Genomic DNA, 21,409 nt, shown 5'->3' with positions numbered 1-21,409 from the left:
CCTGAAACTGTGTATCAGAGCCATGTCGCAGGGCATAACTTCTATCTACGCGAGTCGAAGGTCAATAATAAAAGCGTCCCGGGACGCATATACTGCTAGATTAACGCTCTATCATTGATACATGACCGTATTTCCACTTTAGTCGCTAGGGTCAAAAACAGCGAGTCCACATTGTGACGGATATGCACCGTGTCGTCCCAGCTAAGGAGAGGAGGATGGTCTACTAGCAGATGTTAAGCCAAACGGGACAGGAGAAATGCTGGGAAATCTCAAGAACGACGGCGTCAAACAGGAACCAAGAACATGCAAACACCATTTCCTGTCATTGTCTTCTTGATGCCTGTTGGGGAGCCTTGTCCCTGCCTCCCAAGCTCAGCCAACAAGGGTTTTGGGATCATCTTTCCGTCAAAGCAGCCACTGCGAGCAAAATTACCATCTTTATACATCTTCCCCTTCATTGACGTTGACCAAGGCTCAGTACGCATACCGATACGTCGCCGCTAAATCCCCCAACTTCTCCTCTTGTCTCGGCGTAACCTCGACACCAGACGCAAGGACCTTCTCCCGCTGCCGATTGTCACGCCTCACAGCAAAGAAGTAAACCGTCGACATGGCCGCCGAAAAACACGCAAACGACAGTCCGATGATATACCCGTTCCGAAACAGCGGCGCGTCCTTTTCTAGGAAGGCGTATGTTGCGATTATACCGCCAACTACACACGGCAAATTCCATTGTTAGCTCTAAAGACCTAGAAGGAGGGATGAGGGGGTAAGTGGGTAGGTACCATTCGCAAACCCAATCTGAAACGCCGTCCCAACACTCCGTCTCGTATGCCCACCCAGATTCATCCCAAACCAGCAGAGGAAAATCGGACTCGCACTAAAGCACCCGCAGGTAATCATGAACAGGGCGCCGTACTGAACGCGGTGGTGGTGTGTATCTTTCAGCGTGAGCAAGACGCCGTACCCCGCGATTCCGATCACCATGCCGGCCATCGTGAAGGCGTACCGGTGCCGGACGTAGTCGGAGAGTGTGGCGGTGGCCATCACGCAGAGGAAGGCGGCGGCCCAAGGGGGGACGGAGTAGAGTTGGGTTTTTATTTCTGACGCTGTTAGTATGGGAGTTGGATGGGAAATGGTGGGAAGGGAGAGGGTGGGACGATGGAGCGTACCGCCGTAGCCGTATGTGCGGATTATGGTCGGTGCAAAGTAGGCGTAGCCTGTTCCCTCGATTAGCTGTGCATCGAAATAGGAAGGTTTGTATGTTGGTGGAGAGCTGGAGGAAGACGCACTATACCCACTAACGACCTGCCCGAACAGCATGAAGGCGCCGATGAAGATTTTCCCTGTGGTCACACCATCAGCATCAGCATCAGCATCAGCATCACCCCTTCGCTTCCGCATTTTCCACAAAGGAGCTAGGTACGGGTATACGCACAGTCTTTGAAAACCCCCACAATATCCCTAATACCCATCTTACTCTTCCCACTTAACCTCCCCGTCTCACCCCCCATTTTCTTCCGCAGGACCTTAAACTCCCTCTCAGAGAGCCACTTACAATCCTCCGGGAAATCCGGCAGACAGAAGAACACAACACCGGCCATAAGGATCGTCGCAACGCCCTCAAGAATAAATACCCACCGCCACCCGCTGTACCCCCTAACCCCATCCATCTTCCCGATTGCGGAGGCCAACAGACCGCCGAATGCACCGGCGAGGATGGTCGAGGAACTGAATGCGCTGTACCGTTTTTGCGCTTCGGCGCGCGCGTACCACATTCCTAGCAAGTATACGCCTAGGAAATGTTAGTGGAAGGGAGAAGTAGATAGAATGGGAAAACAACGTACAACCCGGCGCCATCCCCGTCTCAAACAACCCAAGCAAGAACCTTGTAATCATAAGCGCCTCCCAGGATTTCACGAGACCCTGCAGCGTACAGATGAGGCCGAAGCCTAAGACACAGAAGGATACTGTTCCAATTATTAGCAACCCACCCAAGATCTTTTTTTTTTGGTTTGACACGGTTTGTGAGCGTACACCAAACATGCGGCTTCAACCTCCTCAGGAGAATATTACTGGGTATCTCGAAGATAATATACGGGATGAAGAAGATCATGAGCGCAGCGTTGTATTTTGTTCCAGAGACGATATCCAGGTCTTCTTTTAGACCGAGCGTTGCGGCGTTCCCGATGTTTACCCTATTCACTTCATCAGCACTGCGAGTACCTAATGGATGGGACATGATTTGGGGTCGGTGGAGGGATTGGAGCGTACCTGTCCAAAAATGTAATCATGTACATGAAGCAGAGCATCGGGAGCAGGCGGAGATCGATTTTCATGAGGAGTTGCCGCTTGTTTATTGGTTCTAGGTGGAGGGTGAGGGTGCCGGCTTCGAGGTTATTGTCGTCTACCACTGGGAATTGTATGTGTCAGTACTGATTTCGCTTGGAGAGGAAGGTTACGCAGAGGAAAGCGATTAAACAAGTGGGGGAATTTGCAGTGCTTTGGGGAGGTGTACCTGGAACACCCATCTCGACGGTTGCTGTGCCCTTCTCAGAACACATCTTTTTTCTGCGAATATGGCGGTTGGATTCGTTGTAGAATCATGAACATTGGCTCCTAGAGGACATCTTGGTTTATAAGTAGTGGCTCGCAGGGCTGCGATGCTGTCCAAGCCTTTTAGAGCCTATCTGCATTTTTGCGTCTCAAAGTCTGCCCGTGCTCCAATCTCGCGATAAGCCCCTTACCTGCTTCACTGACTGGTGTTGAGCCTAGCTAGCTCACCCGCTGCTATGCTCGTCCGCCACCATTCTATTGCTTATCAGGGCGTTTGGGGCGAGAGTGTAACAATCGATTGAGCATGTGGTAGGACGGTTGGACAGAGCTGTTTGCCGTTCCTCGTGATCGACACCTTGCATGAAATTTGGATGGCAGCTGGTCCGGGCTTGAATGACCTCCGAGAGGAAGAGGGGTTCTAGAACCAGTAATCCAGATCCCTAGGGAACATTCTTCAGATCAGGGGGTATCTGATAAGGGCCATGCTTAAATTTACGGAATGCCCAATACTAACTGCGGGGAGACCTAGACTCATATAGCCGGTGCTGTGATCTACATCCCCTGCATAGAACTGCATGGGGAAAGGCTTGTATGAGTGATTTTCGTTCTGTGTCACAAGAAACCAGTGGATTGCAGTATTGCATGCGTAGCGTACATAAAGTATCTACGTACAAGGATGCGTAAAGCAGTACATAAAATCGCGATGCTCGTACCCTATTTAATGACACGAGATAGCGAACCAAAGTCCGCAGCCCTAGCTACTTCGCCGATTTTCCCAAATCTAAACACAAACATGAATTGGCCGTATTCATGCTGATTCAGTCTCGTCCATAAAGGTCTCGCCGAGATACTGCCCATAGTTGGCATACGTTCCGTAATTGCCGTACGCGCCGTAGTTGCCATACTGGCCCGGGTCAGTCGGGGTGGCGGAGGTGGTCGTGGAAGTGCTTGCGGAGGTGGATGTAGAAGTGATCGAGGTGGTCGAAGTGGAGCTAGAAGTAGACGTCGAGGAAGTGGACGAAGATGAGGATGTCCAAGTATGCGTAGATCCGGTAGAGTGCGAGTGCGTGTGGGAGTGCGTGGTATCCCAGGAGCTGGACGTCGAGGTGGGCAGGAAGGGTCCCACCGAGAAGCTGGAGCTGGGATTAGGCACGGGCGTGACCACCTGGCGCTTGATGTTGGCGAGAGTGGGAACAATTCCCTTCTCCTTCATGTCTGCCATTTTGGCGTCGATGGTGCCGGTGGGTGACTCGGCGCCCTTGCCTAGCATCCAGCCGGGGGCGTTCTCGATCATCTTCTCGTTGGAGCCCGTCATCAACAAGTCCCTCAGCAGACCAGAGCGCATCTCCTCGCGGTCGTCTCCTTTCTCGCCCCCATTGCCCAGCATCCAGCCGGGGCCATCCATCTGTTCGTTGTTGCGAGGATACATCATCCTTGCAGTTTTGTCGTTGGCTGGCTGAGCAGGCATTTCCGTGACCATGTTCAGCATCCAGTCTGAAGACTCTTTTCCGCTGGACATCATCATCCTGGCGGTATTGTCACTCATCTGCCGAGGAGAGTTCTCCGCCTCCTTGCCGAGCATCCAGTCCGGTGACTCTTTTCTGGTCGACATCATCATCCTTGCAGACTCGCCCCGAACCATGGCAGGCGACTGCATCTGCGACCGGGTGTTGGCGTTGGACATCTTGACCATCCAATCCGAGTCTATTTCCTGAGAGGCAGTGGCGCCGTCTCCCATCGGCCGTCCGAGCACCAGGCCCAGCTGTGCCGTCAGGCAAATAAGTCCGACAGAGGTGAGGTGCATGGTGGGCGAGTCTAGACGGAGTATGGCGTTGAGTGAAAGTTTAAGTTGGCTCGGGCTGAATGGGAATAAGCTTGAGAGGTGCTGGTGGAGATAGGGCACGTCAGACTAAGTCGACCGGAGGCAACAGCAGTACTTATATCCATATTCCTGGCCATCAAAGTCCCCGATCCTCTGCTTCAGGACAGAGAAGCGTCTTCTTGCGTCGTTACGCGTAAGCTCTTGATCATGAAAAATCTTCGGGAATCACCAAGACGGGCGGCAAGACTCAGTTGTTCCCATCCCTTCCGCGGCATCTTCGATTGTTTGATTGAAGGCCTAGGTCCGTATGCAGTGTCACCTTGACCTCTCACAAGGCCCAAATCGACCAACCGCCCCGCGGGGTCTAGGGTGTCTCGGTCGCCCTTGCCGTCTTGTCTTCCTTTGAGTTAGGGGCAGTGTCCTGGCTGCGGGGGATCACCTCGTCCTGTGTGTCGAGAGAGAACTGCTAGTAGTGCATTCTTCATAAATGTCCCCTTGCCTCCTCACTGCTGCGACTCACAAACACACATCCCAGTGTACCTCCGGCACACTTAGCCAGTCCGCCACCTCAGCAGCTTCGAGTTTCTCTCACCTTGTAAAACATCACGCCATCCCAATATCACATGCACAATGGGCGGCTGCTGCCGGTACTCGATCACATCCCAGCCGCCGGCAGCAGACGGGGTGGACAACCGCATGGGATCCCGGAGAAAGGTAGTTAGCCCCCGACCAACAGTTGAGCAGGAAAACGTGCCGACGTTACACTCCAGACTTTCCTCATGTTTGCTTCGTTGTAGAATCCAAATCGCCGGATGGATTTATTGCTTCACCGGGGCGTTGCAACTTCCTGGGAGAGATTCTGCACTTGCAGATTGCAGTTTTGTTCCTCCCCGCCCCCTTCCTTCATCCAGGGGTAAAGATCGAAGTCTAGAGTCTTTCATCGGTCGTGCTGGATCTCGCGCGCATTTATTGTGAGAGCAGGTTGGAATTACCTACCGTCACAATTTCTTTTCTTCGAGAAGATGCGACCGGTAGTGGAAGGTTCCGATGGAAGAAACCACGACCACGAGCGCCTTCTCGACGAGAGCGAAGACGGCCACTCATGTACCTTACCACTTCAGAGGCAAAAGCACAGCAGCTACTATGAAGACGGATGGACGATAGCGCTCTTCGTTCTAGCGACCGCGCTCTCCTGCATAGTGGGCATCTTCATCGGGTACCAGGCCCACGATCTTGACGAGACATGCTCGGGACATACCTCCCATTACTGTCAGTGGTTTCATCAGTGAAGAACTCGATTCTGCTGCTGACCTCGTCTTGATAGCCCCGGTACTTGCAAATGTCCCGATCAAATATCACCGCCAGCGATTCAACGGCTCGCTCCTGGAGGAGAACACCTACCGCCAGGACGCGGGCCTCGAGGTCGATGCTGCATGGGAAGCGCTGGGTGTGAATTGTATGTCGCTCAGACTTTTTCTAGTACTGGAACATCCTTGACGTATATTTTCGTTACCGGACTAGACCGAGCCATCCGTGTCCCAGTCGAACAAGCAGCGAGGTCAGGCATCACACCCGGCCAGGTCCAGATCAGCGAGGCATATGGCGGAGGATATCCAGCGAATATCGAAGGGTTTCACCATCTGCATTGTCTGGTGAGTCGTCGGCCAGGCCCTTCGATTCCGTCCAAGGCCACCCTGTGGAAACAAAGGCCTAGCCCTAACTCAAGCTCGGATAGAACCTCCTCCGCCAGTCCCTCTACTATAACTACGACTATTATCACCAGCAAGGCGAAGGGGCCTTCAAGAACGAGGATTTCATTGTCCGACAGCATGTTTGTACGTCAACGATCATATCTCTCTGACTTCTCTCTCAATTCCAATCGGTCTGACTCCTTTTAGCACACTGCCTCGACATCCTCCGCCAGCAACTCATGTGCATCATCGACATTGGCGTCCTCGGGCAGGTATGGATTCACCCCGAGCATCCGACCCCTTTTGTGGACTTCAATACGGAGCATGTGTGTCGAAACTTTGAGGATATCCGGGCCTGGGCGGAGAAGAATCAGTTGCCGTTGCAAGAGCAAGGCCATGGACATGGACAGGAGGATGAAGAAGCGTCAGGGAACTTCTTGCTTCCGCCGAAGAAAGGAAGTGTGTTGAGTGAGATTCCTTGAGTGCCTGGTTTGTAAGTGAGCACGAGCATGGGCCTAGAGTACGTACACTGCCCTAAGCCGTGCAGTGTCGCTTCATCAAAAAGACCTTTTCCATAAGTTCGCACCTATTTTACCTTAACCAAGCCCCCGTGCCGCCAAATGACGTTGGGTGTAATGGAAAAGCATGCCTAGGTATGTTACCACTCCTCGCTGTGCAGGTGAATGGCACGTGTAGGGCCTATATACTAATCTTTCCCTTTTCAATCTTCACTGTTGTGTCCACTTCCATGACGTAGCAAGCCCTTGCAGCAGTCACAGCAGTGAATCTGGGGTCATCTCCAGGAATCCCCATATCATAATCTGGGTTAAACGCGGGGTATAATCTCGATCTCTCCCCCATGACGGCACTTTGGATCTTCTTGTGAATGGAGAACTGCATATTCACTTGTTCAGCCTCAACTCCAGATCATCTAGTCCTAGGTATATAGCTATCTATAAGCCACCTGCAGCATCAGGGGTTTCTCTTTCCTACCATCCTTTCCTGTTCTCTATGTCCACGTATCTTGCGTAACTGCTACAACTTTTTAACAAAAGATACAACCCCGTTTGGGCCGGCTACCGCAACGATGTGGAGCACTCGAGTGCTGCGCCGCCACCAGACGCCGAAGGAATCTATAGCCATACCTTTCGAGTCCCTCGACAGCGCGAACCGCGAGAACTGCCACTGCTGTTTATCCCAAACATGTGTTAAGTCTGTCAAACCCCCGAATGTCATCATAGTGAGAACACCAAAGTCAAAGTTCCGACCCGAGACATCCATCGAAACCCCGAGCATTGTCTCCAGAATAGAACAAAGACCGCTCTCGATTACACAGACAGTGCGCCAACAACGCCAGAAAGACAAAAAACATCCGTCCAGACCCAAGACCAACAATGGCGCCGAGACTTATGCGATCTATGCGTGCTTTGTTGGACGTCTGAGGCTACAAAGAACCGGTACGTGATCCAGCCATTGTTCTCCCCGATATTCAGCGTACTAACATGCATAATTCGTCCAGGTATACAAAGACCGATAGATGTCGAGGACCTGGTCCATCGACCTCGAGGCATCAGAACTGCAATACTTAAACCCGCACCTCCTGGCCCAATCTACGATGCCATCAGGTACATTGCGCAGCCGGAGTTCAAGCTCCAGCATATACACGCAACTGAGTATCTTACGCCGGATCCGACGGTGTTTCTTACGGCTTCTCTATCGCCTGCGAAGATTACTGTCCAGCCTACTGCTGCAACTGCGATACCAGCTGCAAGCGCACCGATCCCCATCCCCTACCCAACAAAGAGAACAAGGATAATCACCATGGCTGGAGCCGGACCGTCCCGCGAACGCTCCGCCGAGCACCTCGAGAACGCCCCCAACGTCCGAAACCCCAAAGCCCCCAATTCCGACCGCGAATGGCCCGATAACTCGTCTACTCCGCCCCGCTCACCCTACATGTACCCCATCAAAGCAGAAAAGGAGTACGAGGAAGCTCACAAGATCGCGCGGGGTGAGGCAAACGCCAACGCTAACGGCCAAGCTGATGCCAACGCCGCCCTCTGCACAAACGGCGTCATCGTCCACGACGACGGCTCCGAAACACCCATGCCCAAGGGCTGGCGGACCGGAAGCAAAGGCACACAGCGAGCTCTCGCTCGCGCTCGACTGCATGCACCCCTCGCCAACACAGGAAGCTGGGAGACAACAAACTCCGCTCTCCCCCTTGAAGGACCCAGCACCCGCGGGCAGGCCGTTAGGCAGCGGCAAATCACCTACGAGCGCACCGACTGCCAAGGCGCGGCAGGCCCCTCAAACACAACCACCACCGCCCGGCCACCTGCACGCACAACAGCCCCCCGCCGCCCCGCCCCGCAAACCCGCCCCTCCATCCCGGGCCACGCAACCCTCTACCAAATCTGGGTCGGGATTGCAAACGAAACAACCGAGAAGAACGGACACTTCGTGCTGGTCCTGCGCGCACCACCACACCTCGCACACCCGAACGGCGACTGCACCTGGTACCACGTGTTAGGCTGGGGACTCGAAGAAACAAACTATTTCCGGCGTGTCATCCACTGTCCCAGACTCTTCGACGAGCCCTTCTTCAACCGCAAGTTGCCCGTTGGTATGATGCCCGAGTATAAAATGCGGCTGTTCCAGCATGCGTTTCGATCTACGCCGCCGCAGCCGCCTGAGTTCTTTCTGATTCATTTTTTGCGGAAACTTGTCGCTGCGCAGATTGTGAGTCCGTGGCAGATATTGGATTTTGAGAGGATGATTGGGGAGCCGCCTGCGGAGTTGGCGGATGATCCGGATTTTAAGCCGAGTCCGGAGTATGGGCCGACCTGGAGCAGGGGGTTGGATGTTGAGGGGAATGTGCCGATTTTTGAGATGGAAATGGATAAGTGAGAAAGGGTGATACATTTGTCTTTTGTTGATTTTTTTTTTTTTTTTTTTTTTTTTTTTTTTTTTTTCTGTTTGGGTTGGCGTTTGTTTGGATTGGCGTTTGGTTGGGTTGGATGTTTTGTTTGTCCTTGATCGTTTTATGCATCGGAGTTAGGGCTAGGATAAGGTTTCTCGGGTACCCTAGTCTCTAGCATATCCAGAGGCGTCCACTCTCTATTCTAAAGAATACAAGAAACAGTTCAATATATCGTCTGACATTTGTTAAGTGTACTATGTAGTTCTGGTATAGCTGTCGATTGAGGCCAAATTGCTCGCAGGAATCGAAACGCTCTGGGCTAGGCGTGCTCTACCAGAACCAGAAGCGTCTTGAAATTAGAGAGGAACGGCATAAAGTCGGATCTTGAGTCTGGCGTCCCAATCAACTTCCGTATCAAAAAAAAAAAAACAGTCACCTTGAATTCTAGCATTGATACACGCCATCCAACACCAAGGACAGCCCATCTCGCCACCTTCCCGATCATACCCTTCCTCGGGGCGCGCTCTACAACTGCTCTCATACCAGGCGGTAGCTCTAACGTTTCAGCTGTCCAGTGAACGGTCAATACGCATCAATGGCCTGCATCGCATAATTGGTTTACGTTGTTGGGAGCGGGAGGCGGGGCGGGGCGGAACTCCCGTCTATTTGGTGCGACTGCAACTTGGGGCTTGGCGGAGGACCTTAGATACTGGAACAACGAGAAAGTAACAAAACTAATTGAGAGTATCTTCCGGGCATTTACTGTTCCTTGAGCAAAGTTTCTTACGCGGAGCTATATCAATGTTCCAATCACCTCTTTCTCGTTCGCCGCATGTACTAGCTTAGAATTGCCCGAAATACATTACGTTACCCTATTGCCATGGGAGCAACATGATTGCAAGCAAGAATTTCATAACAGCGAAATACCCATGCTCGTTCACCCAAGTACCATTGTCCAATATGTACCTCTCTCTATCTCTAGTCAAGTTCTTGGAAGCCTAGGTCCCCGACCGAAAATTCAGTCTTTAGTTTGGGATCGCGACGGCTTATGTATTTAAGTGCTCATAAATAATTTCAGGATAAAAAAGCCGGTTCCCATGTTGAGCCAATGCTGTATGGGACATATCTGTACGTTTTATGTGAGATCGGCGTTTGGAAAAGGGGGTGGAAGAGAGGGTAATCAAAGTGCTGTACGTATTTACGTACGCCGGCCCCATGAATGTATCAGTGTCGCTATAGTCTCAGAGACCTCTTATTTTGACTTGGTCTATCTAGTATATTGGACTGGGTGACAGGAAACGTCTCTCAGGGTAAGAAAAAATTGTAGACGATAGATCCGGTCTCCGCGGAATGCGACGACGAACGGAGGAAGCAAACAGGGTCCCATCAGGCCAGGGCCACGTGCTGTGAGCCGTTGACTAAGCCCTGACAGAAGGTATTCGAGGATGAAGAATAGTGATCGTCGCTGTCCCGCGTTTTAAGGTTGACCGTTGCAGCCGATCGACGGGATCACCAGGGGGAAGACTGTACCCCGATAGAAATGCAGAGTCAGGTTTATCGTAGTCGAGCCTTGAGTATGAAGAGAGATTCGGGATTTCTAATACTTGCTGGCTGTGGCCTGTTCGTTAGTTTCAGCTAAAGGTGGTTTGCATCGCAACAAGGAAATATAGAGTCAAGGTCATAATTCATTATTAGAAAAAAAATTATACAAGAATCCAAATTTGTCCAACCAGCAGACATCCAATCTTCCAACCCATTCTTCCCAATAATTCACCCCCAATCAACCCTTGGACAATGCCCCAGCATCTTGGCCGCCTTATCAATCCTCTCGGTCAACCAACCACTCTCCGCACCAGTCACAGCCTCACCAACCCTTGCATCGCGACCAAAGAGACACGTCCCATCAGCCCGTCTCACAAACTGCAGACAGTACTTGTCCGCCTCACACAGATCCCGACAATCCTTGACACTCTGCGTGACACCCCTATCCTCAGAAGCCCCATTATCCCAGTTCCGTCTAACCCCATCCCCATCTTCACTAACCATCTGCGGCCTTGCCAGATTCAAAAAAATATCGCGCCAGGTCACGGGCTCAAGTATCCCCTTCTGCCCAGCAATGCCCCGTTCTACCCTCACAAGCTCCTTGATTTCCCCCGGAGAAAGATGATGAAAACTCACAGCCGGAAAACACCACATGCGCCGCCCATAATTCATCCCAAAGAACTCGATCTCCTTCGGCGGGGACAGCTGCAATATCGGCCACGCCCAGGTAAGCTCTACGCCTGCTTGTCCAAGTAATATACCAAGAACACAATCACCCGCCCACTCGCTCTGCGTGATGGCGTCCCAGTACCCGCGTTTATCAAGGATGATGCTATTCGCGGCTTCGATGGCCGGTCTCGACAGAATAAATCCGCTCCCGCCGTGCGCGAACAAGATATCCCGGATCTGCATCTGGTTCCCCAGGTACCACGGCTTGGATGCATCCATGCGCTCCAGCCACTGGAGTAATGTCGGGAGGAGGATATACGTGTCCGCCTCGACGAAGATATACCACTTATTCTCGTCTCCATGGAACTTAGAAAGCGTATGCGAAATCATCGGGACGAATTTCCATTTATCCAGTTTCCAGCCTGGATTGGATTTCCCGAATGCCGTACTTTCCTCCTTCACGCCATTGAGGTCGTGCTGTGTGAGTGCGTCGCGCCCCTGCGTCTTTACGCGCGTGTAGAGGTTGAAATCAGGGAGTTGATGGAGAGAACTCGATTCGTTGTAGAGAACATCGTGCACGGGGATATCAGCGATCTCTTCGTCGAAGTCGCTCCAGACGATGTAGTTTGGTATGCAGCGGAGGGTGGTGTTGCGGTGGATAGGGAGTTTCGTTGCGGATTCGGTGACGCCGGTTTTTAGGACGAGGACGATGTTTTCTAGCCCTGGGAGTTTTGGGCAGTCGGGGGGTATTTGGCCGTTTATTGAGTAGGCTGGTGCTGGTTCTGCGTTTTGTTCTTGGGAAGATTGTGAGGAGGCGTGGGGGAAGTGGAGCCGGGACTCGGGGTAGTAGTGCGTGTAGGCGAAGTAGAGGTGGAATGTCACGATCGTCGCAACGAGGAGGTAGAGGCGGCGATGCGCCGTTTTGGAGAGGGGGGACATGGTTGTTACATTGATTTGTTAAGAATAAAATAAAGGTATGTAGAGATACTGTGGTGGGAGGGTAAATTACTATTATACGGCGCCTAAAGTATCAGGATCGGCTGCGTCGTCATCATTCGCGTCATCTCACCGATCCGCTGCCCACACGCCCACGGTCCCCAGCAACTCCGACGGAAGGCTAAAATACACTTGAACCGTGAATTCCTGACAATCATGAACCATAGCCCGTGTCATCTCATCTCATTATGTTGGTTTGGCGCTTACTCCGCCGTCAAAACACCCCGATACCGCATCTTCCCGTCCTCGAGCGTCTTCATACACTCGCTAATCCCCTTCTCGTTCATGGGGAACCGCATCACAATCGGCTTGACGCCATGGAACGCCGCAAACTCCAGCATCTCGCGGTGCACCTGTCGCGCCGCCACAATTCCGCCCTGAACACGCAAGCCCCGGACCAGCATCTCCTGGTTCGGGATAACAAAGTCGTCGCCTGACACGGTGAGCGGGGAAATGGTCGCGCGGTTGTCGAGGACATCGAGGTACTGGCTCCAATCCGGGAGGAAAGACGTGGAGACAATAAGGTTGTTCAGCTTGCGACTCGTCTTCAGCTCCTTGGCATCCTTCGTCGCAACGAATTCCTTCGCACCAAGTTTCATCGCCTCGTCCTTCTTGCTATCTGTCCCGGAGAAAACAATAACATAGCAGCCCATCTTCGCTGCAAACTGGATAGCCAGGTGTCCCAGCCCGCCAATGCCAACAATCCCCACAACATCAGACGGCTTGACTTCAGCGCCAACGAGCGCGTTGTAAACCGTCGCACCACCGCACATCAATGGCGCTGCAGACTCGTTGTCCAGCCCGTCGGGCAGCTTGAAGAGAAACGCCTCGCGCCAGACAGCGTGGCTCGCGAAAGAACCCTGGTCCAGATCCGCCATCCCGTACATCGCGCGCTCGGGGCAGAACGTCTCGAAGCCGGACAGGCAGTGCCTGCAGCGCCCGCAGCAGTCGTGCTCGTACCCCCATCCGACGCGGTCGCCCTTCTTCAGCTCCTTGACGTCTGGGCCGGTCTCTTCGACGTACCCGACACCCTCGTGGCCGAGCACCATGTCCGCAGACTTGTAGTGGATATCTGTGCCGCAGACGCCGGAGTGCGAGACTCTAACGAGGACTTTGTCGCCGGTTAGGGAGGGTTTCTGGGTCGTCGACTGGACGACGCCCTTGTCGGAGCCCTTGAAGACTTTGAATGACATTTTGCTGGTTGTGTTTTGCGGTATTCTGCTTGATTTGATTGATTGAATGAGTATGCTTGTTGCTTTTTTGCGACTGTCAAGCCTTTGTATTTATCGACGCCCTTTCATGATGTCACGGTACCCGTGGGCTCTGAACCTTCCAGACTCAAGCCCGAGTTCCAGTTCATCATGACCTCACTACCTAGGACCTCAGAGTGGAGCGGCGACTCAGAAGCGTGAACTCAGCACGTTTCTCCCGGCGCATCCGGGCCTTATCTAACCAACAGATGAGCGACGTAGAAAGTCTGATGGAACTCGAGGGTCGAGTGATCGGTGGTAGTAGTAGAGGTGTGAGGTCACAACCCACGGCACGGTCGCAAGCAGACCCGACCCCTTATCGCACCCACTCCGCCGCCAGGCCAGGACAGGCACCATGACGTCGCGAAAAGCGAAAGTATTTCCAAGATATGCACCGCATCCACACATAAGCTTCTTGCATCCTTGCATCCTGCGCGCCGACTCGACCCATACCCATACCATAAACGTGGGGTGCCCTGAGTTCCGACCGTTGTGCAGAGTGCAGATCACCGGGCAGGGTGTCGGTCGGTCGGGCGGAGCTGACTCGGTCGCATTTCTGCCTTGTCTCTCAGGCAATAAGGCATCATCCCGACTGGGCATTCACCTGGGGCAGGCAGCAATGGCTTTCCCATCAGCCCCGAGCAGGCCAGAAGATCTAGACCACGCTAGGTTGCGCGATCGCGCTGACAGATCGAGATTTGAGATATTGAGGCTTGACAATTTGTATTGTAAGCCGCGTCATGGCCGTTTCATCGCTGTGGATACCGAATCTCAGGGCGGTTTAAGATCGAGGCTGAGTTTCATCGTTGGCGTGTATGCTAGGTCGGAACGGTACATATAGTAACCATAAGACTTGGCACGACTACACTCCGTACGATGGCCAAACGATAATGATAGACAGGGTAATCCGGTGGTGAGAACTAACGATGGTCGATCCAGTACCTGCACGTTGGCAGTGCTCGCTCTTTATACACAGGAGAACAGGGACCTTGGGGGCGATGACAGCATCAGGAAGCTACTAAGGCGGCACTGAACGCATGCAAACCGATAGTTGTCGGCTCGGTATTCTCCAACCCAATCACCAGCGGGATTTTGCCTGCGGCCTCCTTCGTAATTGCATACGCCAGCAAAGGATACATTGCATCTAGAAGGCATTTGTGTAGTGGAGTCGTAACCTCGATGCGTACGGTCGGGGTGGGCTCTCCTACGGCTGCAGTGACCGGCATAATTCCGCTGAGAGCAACGCAGAGGTGGATCAAAGCCGGATACCTCTGCCTCCGATGTCGCAAGAAACTGTTCTCATATACCATGCCACCGGTCTCTCGGAGATCGGCGAGTCTGGTAAGGGACTAGCATCCATAGCAACGTACTGGCATATCGTGTGCCATGCTGAAATAATGCCGTTGCATTGGGGAGACTTGCTGGGCCGGTATAAATGCAAGTGTCAATACGTCCGCCGCTAGCCTGAGCAACTGGTGCACGGGTTGAAGGTGCACGCCCGAAAATGCGCATACCGCATCAGGACCTCCATTGGTCGAGACGAGAGAACTCCCTTTTGGGAATATTCAATGGCTCGGCCCGGGTCGGAAGACTAGACTCTGGGGGGTTGAATCAGAGTGGTAGCGCCAAACGCTGGCGAGACCGCATCAAATATCGGGAACGAGACATTCGCAGTGACCAACCCAAACTCAGCCACAGCGAGATATACTTGGATCAATTATGCCTGCTCATTGGTACTCCTCGATCCCAGAATTGGGGCCTGACCGGCCGAGGAGCATCTGGGCTATGATCACCCCTGTCCTCACGATCTCTGCTGCGTTGCAGAAGATGAGTGCGGCAGGTGCCAGGCCTTTCTCGAGTAATTCGACCATCGCCAGGCTTCCGCTGCACAAGCCACAGACTTACAGCGACACCAAAATCTTCCCCGCGATATTCTTGATATACAGTTGGTGAGTGGTAGGTATCCATAACGTCGCGGTGGCCTCGCCTATCCCACCCCAGAAGCTGAGGGGTTGGCTGGAGAATAGTAACTCTCCTCGCGCCGCACCGCGGATGATGGTCCTGATAGGTTGACAAACATATAAATCTAAGTTGTACCATGTGATAGTAGGTAATAAAGATGAATTGAATGACAAAATGTCCAACTAACCGGGTCATCTTTTTTCTCGGTTCTCGATGCGCCTTGAGGGAAGGAAGGCGCGACGCATTGCCGGGGCAGGTGCTGAGATATGCGAACACTTGGACCATGTTCACCCGAAAGGAATGATGGAACCCGAACAGTTTAGAATCACGGCTGCGACACAGATGTCTCTGAAAGGGATGAATGCCGTGGTATGATGAGAACGAACGATAAGAGCGGAGCGGGGATGGCGGAGGGGGCGGAGGGGACAGAGGGGACGGAGATGGACGGAGAGCATGGACTTGGCGGACAAAGCGTCGACACATTCACTGGCTTAGTCACGGCATGACTTGACTCTTTTGGGTCCCTCGATGATCTTCGTCAACCATTCCCTCTTACCTCCTCATTTGAGATTCGCTCTTCGACAGAATGGCCCGCCAGAGGATCACGGGTTTGTTCTAGTACATTGGAAGCACATCATATCATACGAGATGAAGTATGATCAGCGGGACGGGACAAACTGGGTAAGAAGTCGATGCCTACCCTGCTAAAACAGAGTGATGTGTTTATTCCACAGGTCTAGTCTATCCAAGTGTCAGTATCCCCGACGGCCCAACCTCAACCTTAACATCCAACCGCGACGCCCAAACAACATCCGGATGCGCAATGTACAACCACGGTGGATTGTCCTGCAACCGTTCCAAGCACCGTCCATACGCCCGCTTCCTCTCACCATCACTGACCTGCCTTCGTGCCTCTCCGAATAAATGCTGAACCTCCTCATCATGATGTCCAAGCCACCAGGTGTTCCGAGACTCACTGGAGATCTTATCATCGAGCACACGGAATGTGCTATTTGGTGTCGAATCAAAGAGCGCCAGATCACCGATATTCTTGCGGAGGCCGATCGAGCGGGCGTAGTCTGGCCGATTCGTCTCTACTTCAATGATCACTTTGAACCCCACGGCTTCGAGGGCGGACGCGACAAAACGCGAGATCCTCTCCGCGTGCTCGGGCATATACTGCGGGGTGCGGAGGTGGAGAGGCGAACTGAGGTCATGGCCTTCGAGGAGCTTTCGGGCGCGTGATGGGTCGTATGGAATAGGTTCCAGGCCTGCTTCCTTGAACCCCAGATGGAACGGGCTGACGATTGTTGCGGAAGGGAGTGCGAAGCCTTGGTATACCTCTTTCACGAGAGCGTCACAATCAATAGCGAGATTTGCGGCTAGTCGCGCTTCAGCCGACTTGAAGACTCCCGCAGTGCAGTTGAGATAGTACATTGCGGAGAGTGTACTGGTGGTTCGACCCCATCGGAGACTCGGACTGAAGTCCAGAACGTCGAGGTTATCCGCTCTTTCCAGATTTAGCGCAACGTCAGCTTTTCCATCCCTAAGAAGCCGGAGCCTCTTCTCCCCGTCAGGCTCGTGGATAGCAACGATAGCATCCGGCCGGTCGACTTGCGAGCTTTGATCGACCCGCTCCAATTTCGCCTGCCCGATCCCTCCCTCTCTTTCAAACTCCGTCACCCTGTACGGCCCAGTCCCCAGTACCGGCTTGCCATCTGAGTCGATACGAGACGGCCAGAACTCGCAAAAGATATCCAGGATATCCGCAATGGGCTCCGGATTCTCAACTTTCACGCTCCGCTCATCGTCTGCGGAGAATGTGGTGAGTTTGAAATACCGCGCATAGCTCCACGGCATATCGAAATAGTCCCGCGAGTTGAGGAACCCATTGATGAAGGTGATGACCTCCACGGAGGTGCAAGGCCCGCCGTCATGAAAGATGGCGTTCTCGCGGATATGGAAATGCCAGACTCGACCGTCCTCGGAGTGAGTCCACGAGTCGAATAACCCGGGCTCAACAAGGCCTCCAGGCTGCCAACGGAGTAAAGGCTCGAACACGAGACTCTTCAGCGCAACGACGCTGTTATCGTCGGTCACTTGCGTCGGGAGACGGAAGTCGACGTTTTCAAGGGCGATGCGAAGAGTTTGCGGCGCCATGACATGAATCTACGCGTTTTCAGGTTCGGCACGCTATTATACTTCCCAAGTAACAGTGTTCAGAAGGCGCCCTGACTCCGACTGACAATATCCTGAAACGCAATCAATCAATAGTCAGCGACCGACCGAGATCCGCAACCAGGATGCTCGGGCAGGGATGTCGCCTTTATAGCTGCGATAACGACAGATTCCTGGTCCCTGCTCCTCCATTGGCTAGTGCTCACGATCGCGGAGGCTTCCGTCTCCAACATTTGGAGTACCCCAGTCAGGGTTGGCCGAAACAACAAGATAGTGGTGTGATAACGGGGAAGAATCACGAATCACGGCTCAACGCGGTTCGGGTCAGTTGTTCCTATCCTAGGGAGCGGCGAACAAAAGAGTTGCTTTTGAACAGTCATCCACACTATACCTCGTGCCGAACCCTACAGAGCCTGTTTCAATCGCGACATAGACGCCGCTATCCGGTCATCGTGCCGCGACTTCATGTCTGCATACATCGTCCAGTTAGGAGATCTCATCCCGGGGTGCTATATCCACAGCAGAACCTTGACGGATTTTCAAGTACGGAATTCGCGGACACTCTTACCCCGACACTGCTTCAGTACCGCTAGTGGCATGATATACTCGCACGAGGCGGTTCAGATAGCAGTCGCATTGACTGTCTAAGGATGCCAGGATTCGAACTAAATACCGACATAGTGGGTTAGACTATCTCAAGCACGTGGAACGAGCTATATCTGACCCTGGAGAATTGTCTCTTCTCTTTCTTTTATCTTTGTCGCACCAAATTCCACTTTACTGTCATGGCAAACGAGAAGGAGATTTTCCACCCAACTGGAGATGTGTCTCCTAAGGGTGAGAGTCTCGTTACTAAGGAGGAAGTCCGAATCACGCCGCAGTCAAATACTGAGCCCCTATCAACGTGGCGCAAAGTCGCGAGTCTTGTCTGGGACTCCGCAGATGCTGACCCCGAATACCGCAAATATGTTCGACGGCTGGATATGATTTTCTTGTACGTCCCCATGTTGCCCGCACCGCTATCATGATTCTAATAATCTCAACAGTCCAACGGTATGTCTCGGTTACTTCATAAAATACCTCGACCAGACAAACTACAGTACATTCCTCTTCGCAATTTCTAATTCCGTGTCTATCCTAACAGTTACCTATCAGGCAACGCCTTCGTCAGCGGTATGCAAGAAGATCTCTCGCTGTACGGCAACGAGCGGAACTGGATGAACACCTGGTTTAGTCTCGGTATCATGGTCGGCAGCGTTCCGTCGCAAATGACGCAACTAAGCTTCGTCCGGCCCTCTGTGCTGATTCCCTGCTGCGAGCTCGCGTGGTCGGCACTCACGATTGGAATGGCGTTTACCAAAAATATCAAAGCCGTACGTCCTTCACACAGCCCTCCAAATATTCTATAGGAAAGTCTTTGCTGACATAGCGTGAGCACAGATCTACGGCCTCCGCTTCCTAATCGGCCTCTTCGAAGCGTGCGCTTTCCCGGGGTACATCGCTATGCTTGGGAGCTGGTACGGACCGAAAGAGCTCACGAAGCGCACGGCAATCCTGCTGCAGATTGAGTCGATTGCGAGTATGTTTAGCGGGTATCTGCAAGCCGGACTGCACAGTAGCATGAACGGGCACTATGGAATCGCGGGCTGGCGGTGGCTGTTTATCCTTGACGCCATCATCTCCGTGCCCGTTGCGCTGTGGGGGTTCTTTGGACTGCCTGATACGCCGCATACAACGAGGGCGTTTTATTGGAGTGCTGAGGTTCGTCGTTGTCCATCCTCTGTTGCGGTTTTGTCGGGGAAGAAATGTCGCTGATACTTCGCAGCATATAAAATACGGCATCGAGCGAATCGAAAAATTCGGGCACCGCGAACAGCCCAAGTTCACTTGGAAGGAAGCGAAAAGGGTGTATCTGCGCTGGGAACTCTGGGTTTTTGTCGCGACGTATACGTATGTCCACTCCGGTTTTTTCGCCGCTCACCTTTCACCTTTCGTGCACTAACAGACGGATATAGGATGATCGCAGCCTGCCATACCGCAACCTCATATTTCAACCTGTGGCTCAAAGCGGCTGGCTACAGTGTGTCAAAGATCAACACATTGCCTACCGGCGGAAATGCCGTGGCGATCGTCACAACACTGACATGGGGAATCCTGGCCGACGCAACGGGACAGTACTACTCGCTCATAACGGGCTTGCAGCTGGCAATGATGCTGTCCAACATCTTGCTAGCCATCTGGCATATACCCAAGGGAGGGCTCATGTTCGCGTACTATCTTTCTTATGCGGGGAGTGCGGCGACGCCGGTTCTTATTGTATGTCTATCCTGTCCAGTTTTAGACAAAGGGCGTACTAACGGGGCATCGCAGAGCTGGGCAACACGAATGAACGCGCATGACGGCAATCTACGACAGCTGCTCGTTGCGACGGCGAATGTTGTGTCTTATGCTTGGGTGCTTTGGGTGCCCTGTAAGTCGACTCAATTCCTGCTTCTCCTGACATCAACAAAAAGAACCGCTGCTCATAGGTATCGTAGTGGTCCTCTTTCCAACCTACGACGCGCCGAAGTACAAGTACGGCTATCAGATTCTAATCCTCTTCGGCGGCCTCGCGGTGATTTGCGTGACGACCTTGTGGTTGCTATTCAGGCGGAAGACGTAAGCTGTCCTGATCTTGTAACCTTGCATCAGAGGCCGAATACTGATTACCTTCCCATCTATAGCCAGAAGGAAGCGAACGAGGGTGGACAGGAGGTCGAATCTCACAAGAAGGAATCGTTGGCGTCGAAATGAGGACCGACGGTTACCATAACCATTCAGATCGATCGAAGCCAGGAGACCCAATACGGACCATGCCACTTTGAATCAATGATATAATGCACAACAGGCAGTGTTTGTCATTCCTTGATATTGCAAGGATAAGAATCATAGATTTTCAATGATGCACGTCATGTCGCTCAATCAATGCCAATAGCACGTTTTCATCCTCTGTAGATAATGCTCGTAACTTAACACCGTTAGGCTGTAAAACAGTAACCGAGCACTGGATGCTTCGATATCAGTTTGCTTTCTCCGTTATAGTGCACGTCCAACTAAACCCCTCTGCTGGGTAGCAGGCGTAAAAGCATCTCGATGCAAAGATGAAGAAAACTCCGTAGCCTAGATCCTAGCGCCCTCCTTCCCAAAAACAAGCTCCCCTAACTTCTTCCGATCCAGAATCTCAGCCTCAACCAGACGCCCGGTCTCCTTAGCCTTGCCATCAACGCTCTCAAAACGAACGAGTGTGGGAACATTAGTAACATTCCACTTCGTCCTGAAGACGTTGGTTGGTTCTTTCCACCTACATATCCCGTCAGTCAACTTCTCCCTTCCCACATAGTAAAAGAAACGAGGGGAAATGGCGAGGGGACATACTCAGGCCTCTGCCCAACCTCCACAAACGCAACAGTCGGTGTGTCGCCCGCGGAGAAAACTTCATTCAGGACCGGGATCGCGGCGACGACGTCGGGACACCATGGCTTGCTTGTTGCTGGGTCAATTGAGGCGTGGAAGGAGATGAAGAAGCGGTCTGTGTTTGGCGGGAGGGAGAGGGAGGAGGGTATGGCGGGGAGGGGGTAGGTTGTTGTTACTGGCATTTTGGATTTGGTTCGAATGAATTATTGTGATGAGAAGTGGAGGGTGAGATGGAACGCGAGAGTTCGATATGTTATCTCGGTAAAAAGGCTGTTTGTTGTTGATGGAAAGAGATGGATGTGGAAACAAGAAGCGGAGTTGGAGAAGAAAATTGGAGTAGGACGGGTCTGATCACATGACACCATCG

At 52.7% G+C, this 21,409-nt stretch overlaps 9 protein-coding genes across 9 annotated transcripts; 3 read left to right on the top strand and 6 right to left on the bottom strand.

Annotated features, from left to right (window-relative positions):
* Positions 1-474: 474 nt before the first annotated feature.
* On the bottom strand, positions 475-2,564 carry BDW74DRAFT_188671 (uncharacterized protein; the record flags this gene model as incomplete). Its single annotated transcript, XM_073731792.1, has 7 exons — positions 475-713; positions 786-1,103; positions 1,173-1,346; positions 1,439-1,795; positions 2,038-2,198; positions 2,275-2,413; positions 2,519-2,564. 7 exons carry the CDS (start codon positions 2,562-2,564, stop codon positions 475-477), a joined length of 1,434 nt encoding a protein of 477 aa, XP_073578853.1.
* An 800-nt stretch (positions 2,565-3,364) lies between these two features.
* On the bottom strand, positions 3,365-4,360 carry BDW74DRAFT_183079 (uncharacterized protein; the record flags this gene model as incomplete). The annotated part of the gene is made up of 1 exon (XM_073730416.1): positions 3,365-4,360. The coding sequence occupies one exon, from the start codon at positions 4,358-4,360 to the stop codon at positions 3,365-3,367; it is 996 nt and encodes a 331-aa protein (XP_073578852.1).
* A 1,040-nt stretch (positions 4,361-5,400) lies between these two features.
* On the top strand, positions 5,401-6,652 carry BDW74DRAFT_188669 (oxidase ustYa family protein; the record flags this gene model as incomplete). Its single annotated transcript, XM_073731791.1, has 6 exons — positions 5,401-5,482; positions 5,528-5,647; positions 5,703-5,834; positions 5,900-6,030; positions 6,114-6,213; positions 6,277-6,652. 6 exons carry the CDS (start codon positions 5,401-5,403, stop codon positions 6,549-6,551), a joined length of 840 nt encoding a protein of 279 aa, XP_073578851.1. The 3' UTR covers positions 6,552-6,652.
* A 504-nt stretch (positions 6,653-7,156) lies between these two features.
* On the top strand, positions 7,157-8,979 carry BDW74DRAFT_183077 (uncharacterized protein; the record flags this gene model as incomplete). Its single annotated transcript, XM_073730415.1, has 2 exons — positions 7,157-7,526; positions 7,589-8,979. The coding sequence occupies 2 exons, from the start codon at positions 7,157-7,159 to the stop codon at positions 8,977-8,979; spliced, it is 1,761 nt and encodes a 586-aa protein (XP_073578850.1).
* Positions 8,980-10,738: 1,759 nt separating this feature from the next.
* On the bottom strand, positions 10,739-12,145 carry BDW74DRAFT_162404 (uncharacterized protein; the record flags this gene model as incomplete). Its single annotated transcript, XM_073725957.1, has 1 exon — positions 10,739-12,145. One exon carries the CDS (start codon positions 12,140-12,142, stop codon positions 10,763-10,765), a length of 1,380 nt encoding a protein of 459 aa, XP_073578849.1. The 3' UTR covers positions 10,739-10,762.
* Positions 12,146-12,167: 22 nt separating this feature from the next.
* On the bottom strand, positions 12,168-13,930 carry BDW74DRAFT_162403 (NAD(P)-dependent alcohol dehydrogenase). Its single transcript, XM_073725956.1, has one exon. It carries the CDS (start codon positions 13,390-13,392, stop codon positions 12,403-12,405), a length of 990 nt encoding a protein of 329 aa, XP_073578848.1. The 5' UTR covers positions 13,393-13,930; the 3' UTR covers positions 12,168-12,402.
* A 2,222-nt stretch (positions 13,931-16,152) lies between these two features.
* On the bottom strand, positions 16,153-17,571 carry BDW74DRAFT_183074 (uncharacterized protein; the record flags this gene model as incomplete). The annotated part of the gene is made up of 1 exon (XM_073730414.1): positions 16,153-17,571. The coding sequence occupies one exon, from the start codon at positions 17,569-17,571 to the stop codon at positions 16,153-16,155; it is 1,419 nt and encodes a 472-aa protein (XP_073578847.1).
* Positions 17,572-18,374: 803 nt separating this feature from the next.
* BDW74DRAFT_183073 (uncharacterized protein) lies at positions 18,375-20,382 on the top strand (the record flags this gene model as incomplete). The annotated part of the gene is made up of 9 exons (XM_073730413.1): positions 18,375-18,583; positions 18,636-18,688; positions 18,745-18,962; positions 19,030-19,350; positions 19,415-19,539; positions 19,605-19,905; positions 19,960-20,059; positions 20,127-20,247; positions 20,313-20,382. The coding sequence occupies 9 exons, from the start codon at positions 18,375-18,377 to the stop codon at positions 20,380-20,382; spliced, it is 1,518 nt and encodes a 505-aa protein (XP_073578846.1).
* Positions 20,383-20,492: 110 nt separating this feature from the next.
* BDW74DRAFT_103678 (uncharacterized protein) lies at positions 20,493-21,326 on the bottom strand. The gene is made up of 2 exons (XM_073721576.1): positions 21,004-21,326; positions 20,493-20,929 (listed from the first exon to the last, which is right to left on the bottom strand). The coding sequence occupies exons 1-2, from the start codon at positions 21,222-21,224 to the stop codon at positions 20,749-20,751; spliced, it is 402 nt and encodes a 133-aa protein (XP_073578845.1). The 5' UTR covers positions 21,225-21,326; the 3' UTR covers positions 20,493-20,748.
* Positions 21,327-21,409: the final 83 nt, after the last annotated feature.

Source organism: Aspergillus multicolor, assembly GCF_047715735.1.
Source record: "Aspergillus multicolor strain CBS 133.54 unplaced genomic scaffold BDW74scaffold_41, whole genome shotgun sequence".
NCBI lineage: Eukaryota > Fungi > Ascomycota > Eurotiomycetes > Eurotiales > Aspergillaceae > Aspergillus > Aspergillus multicolor.
This window is presented reverse-complemented; position numbering and strand designations above follow the sequence as displayed.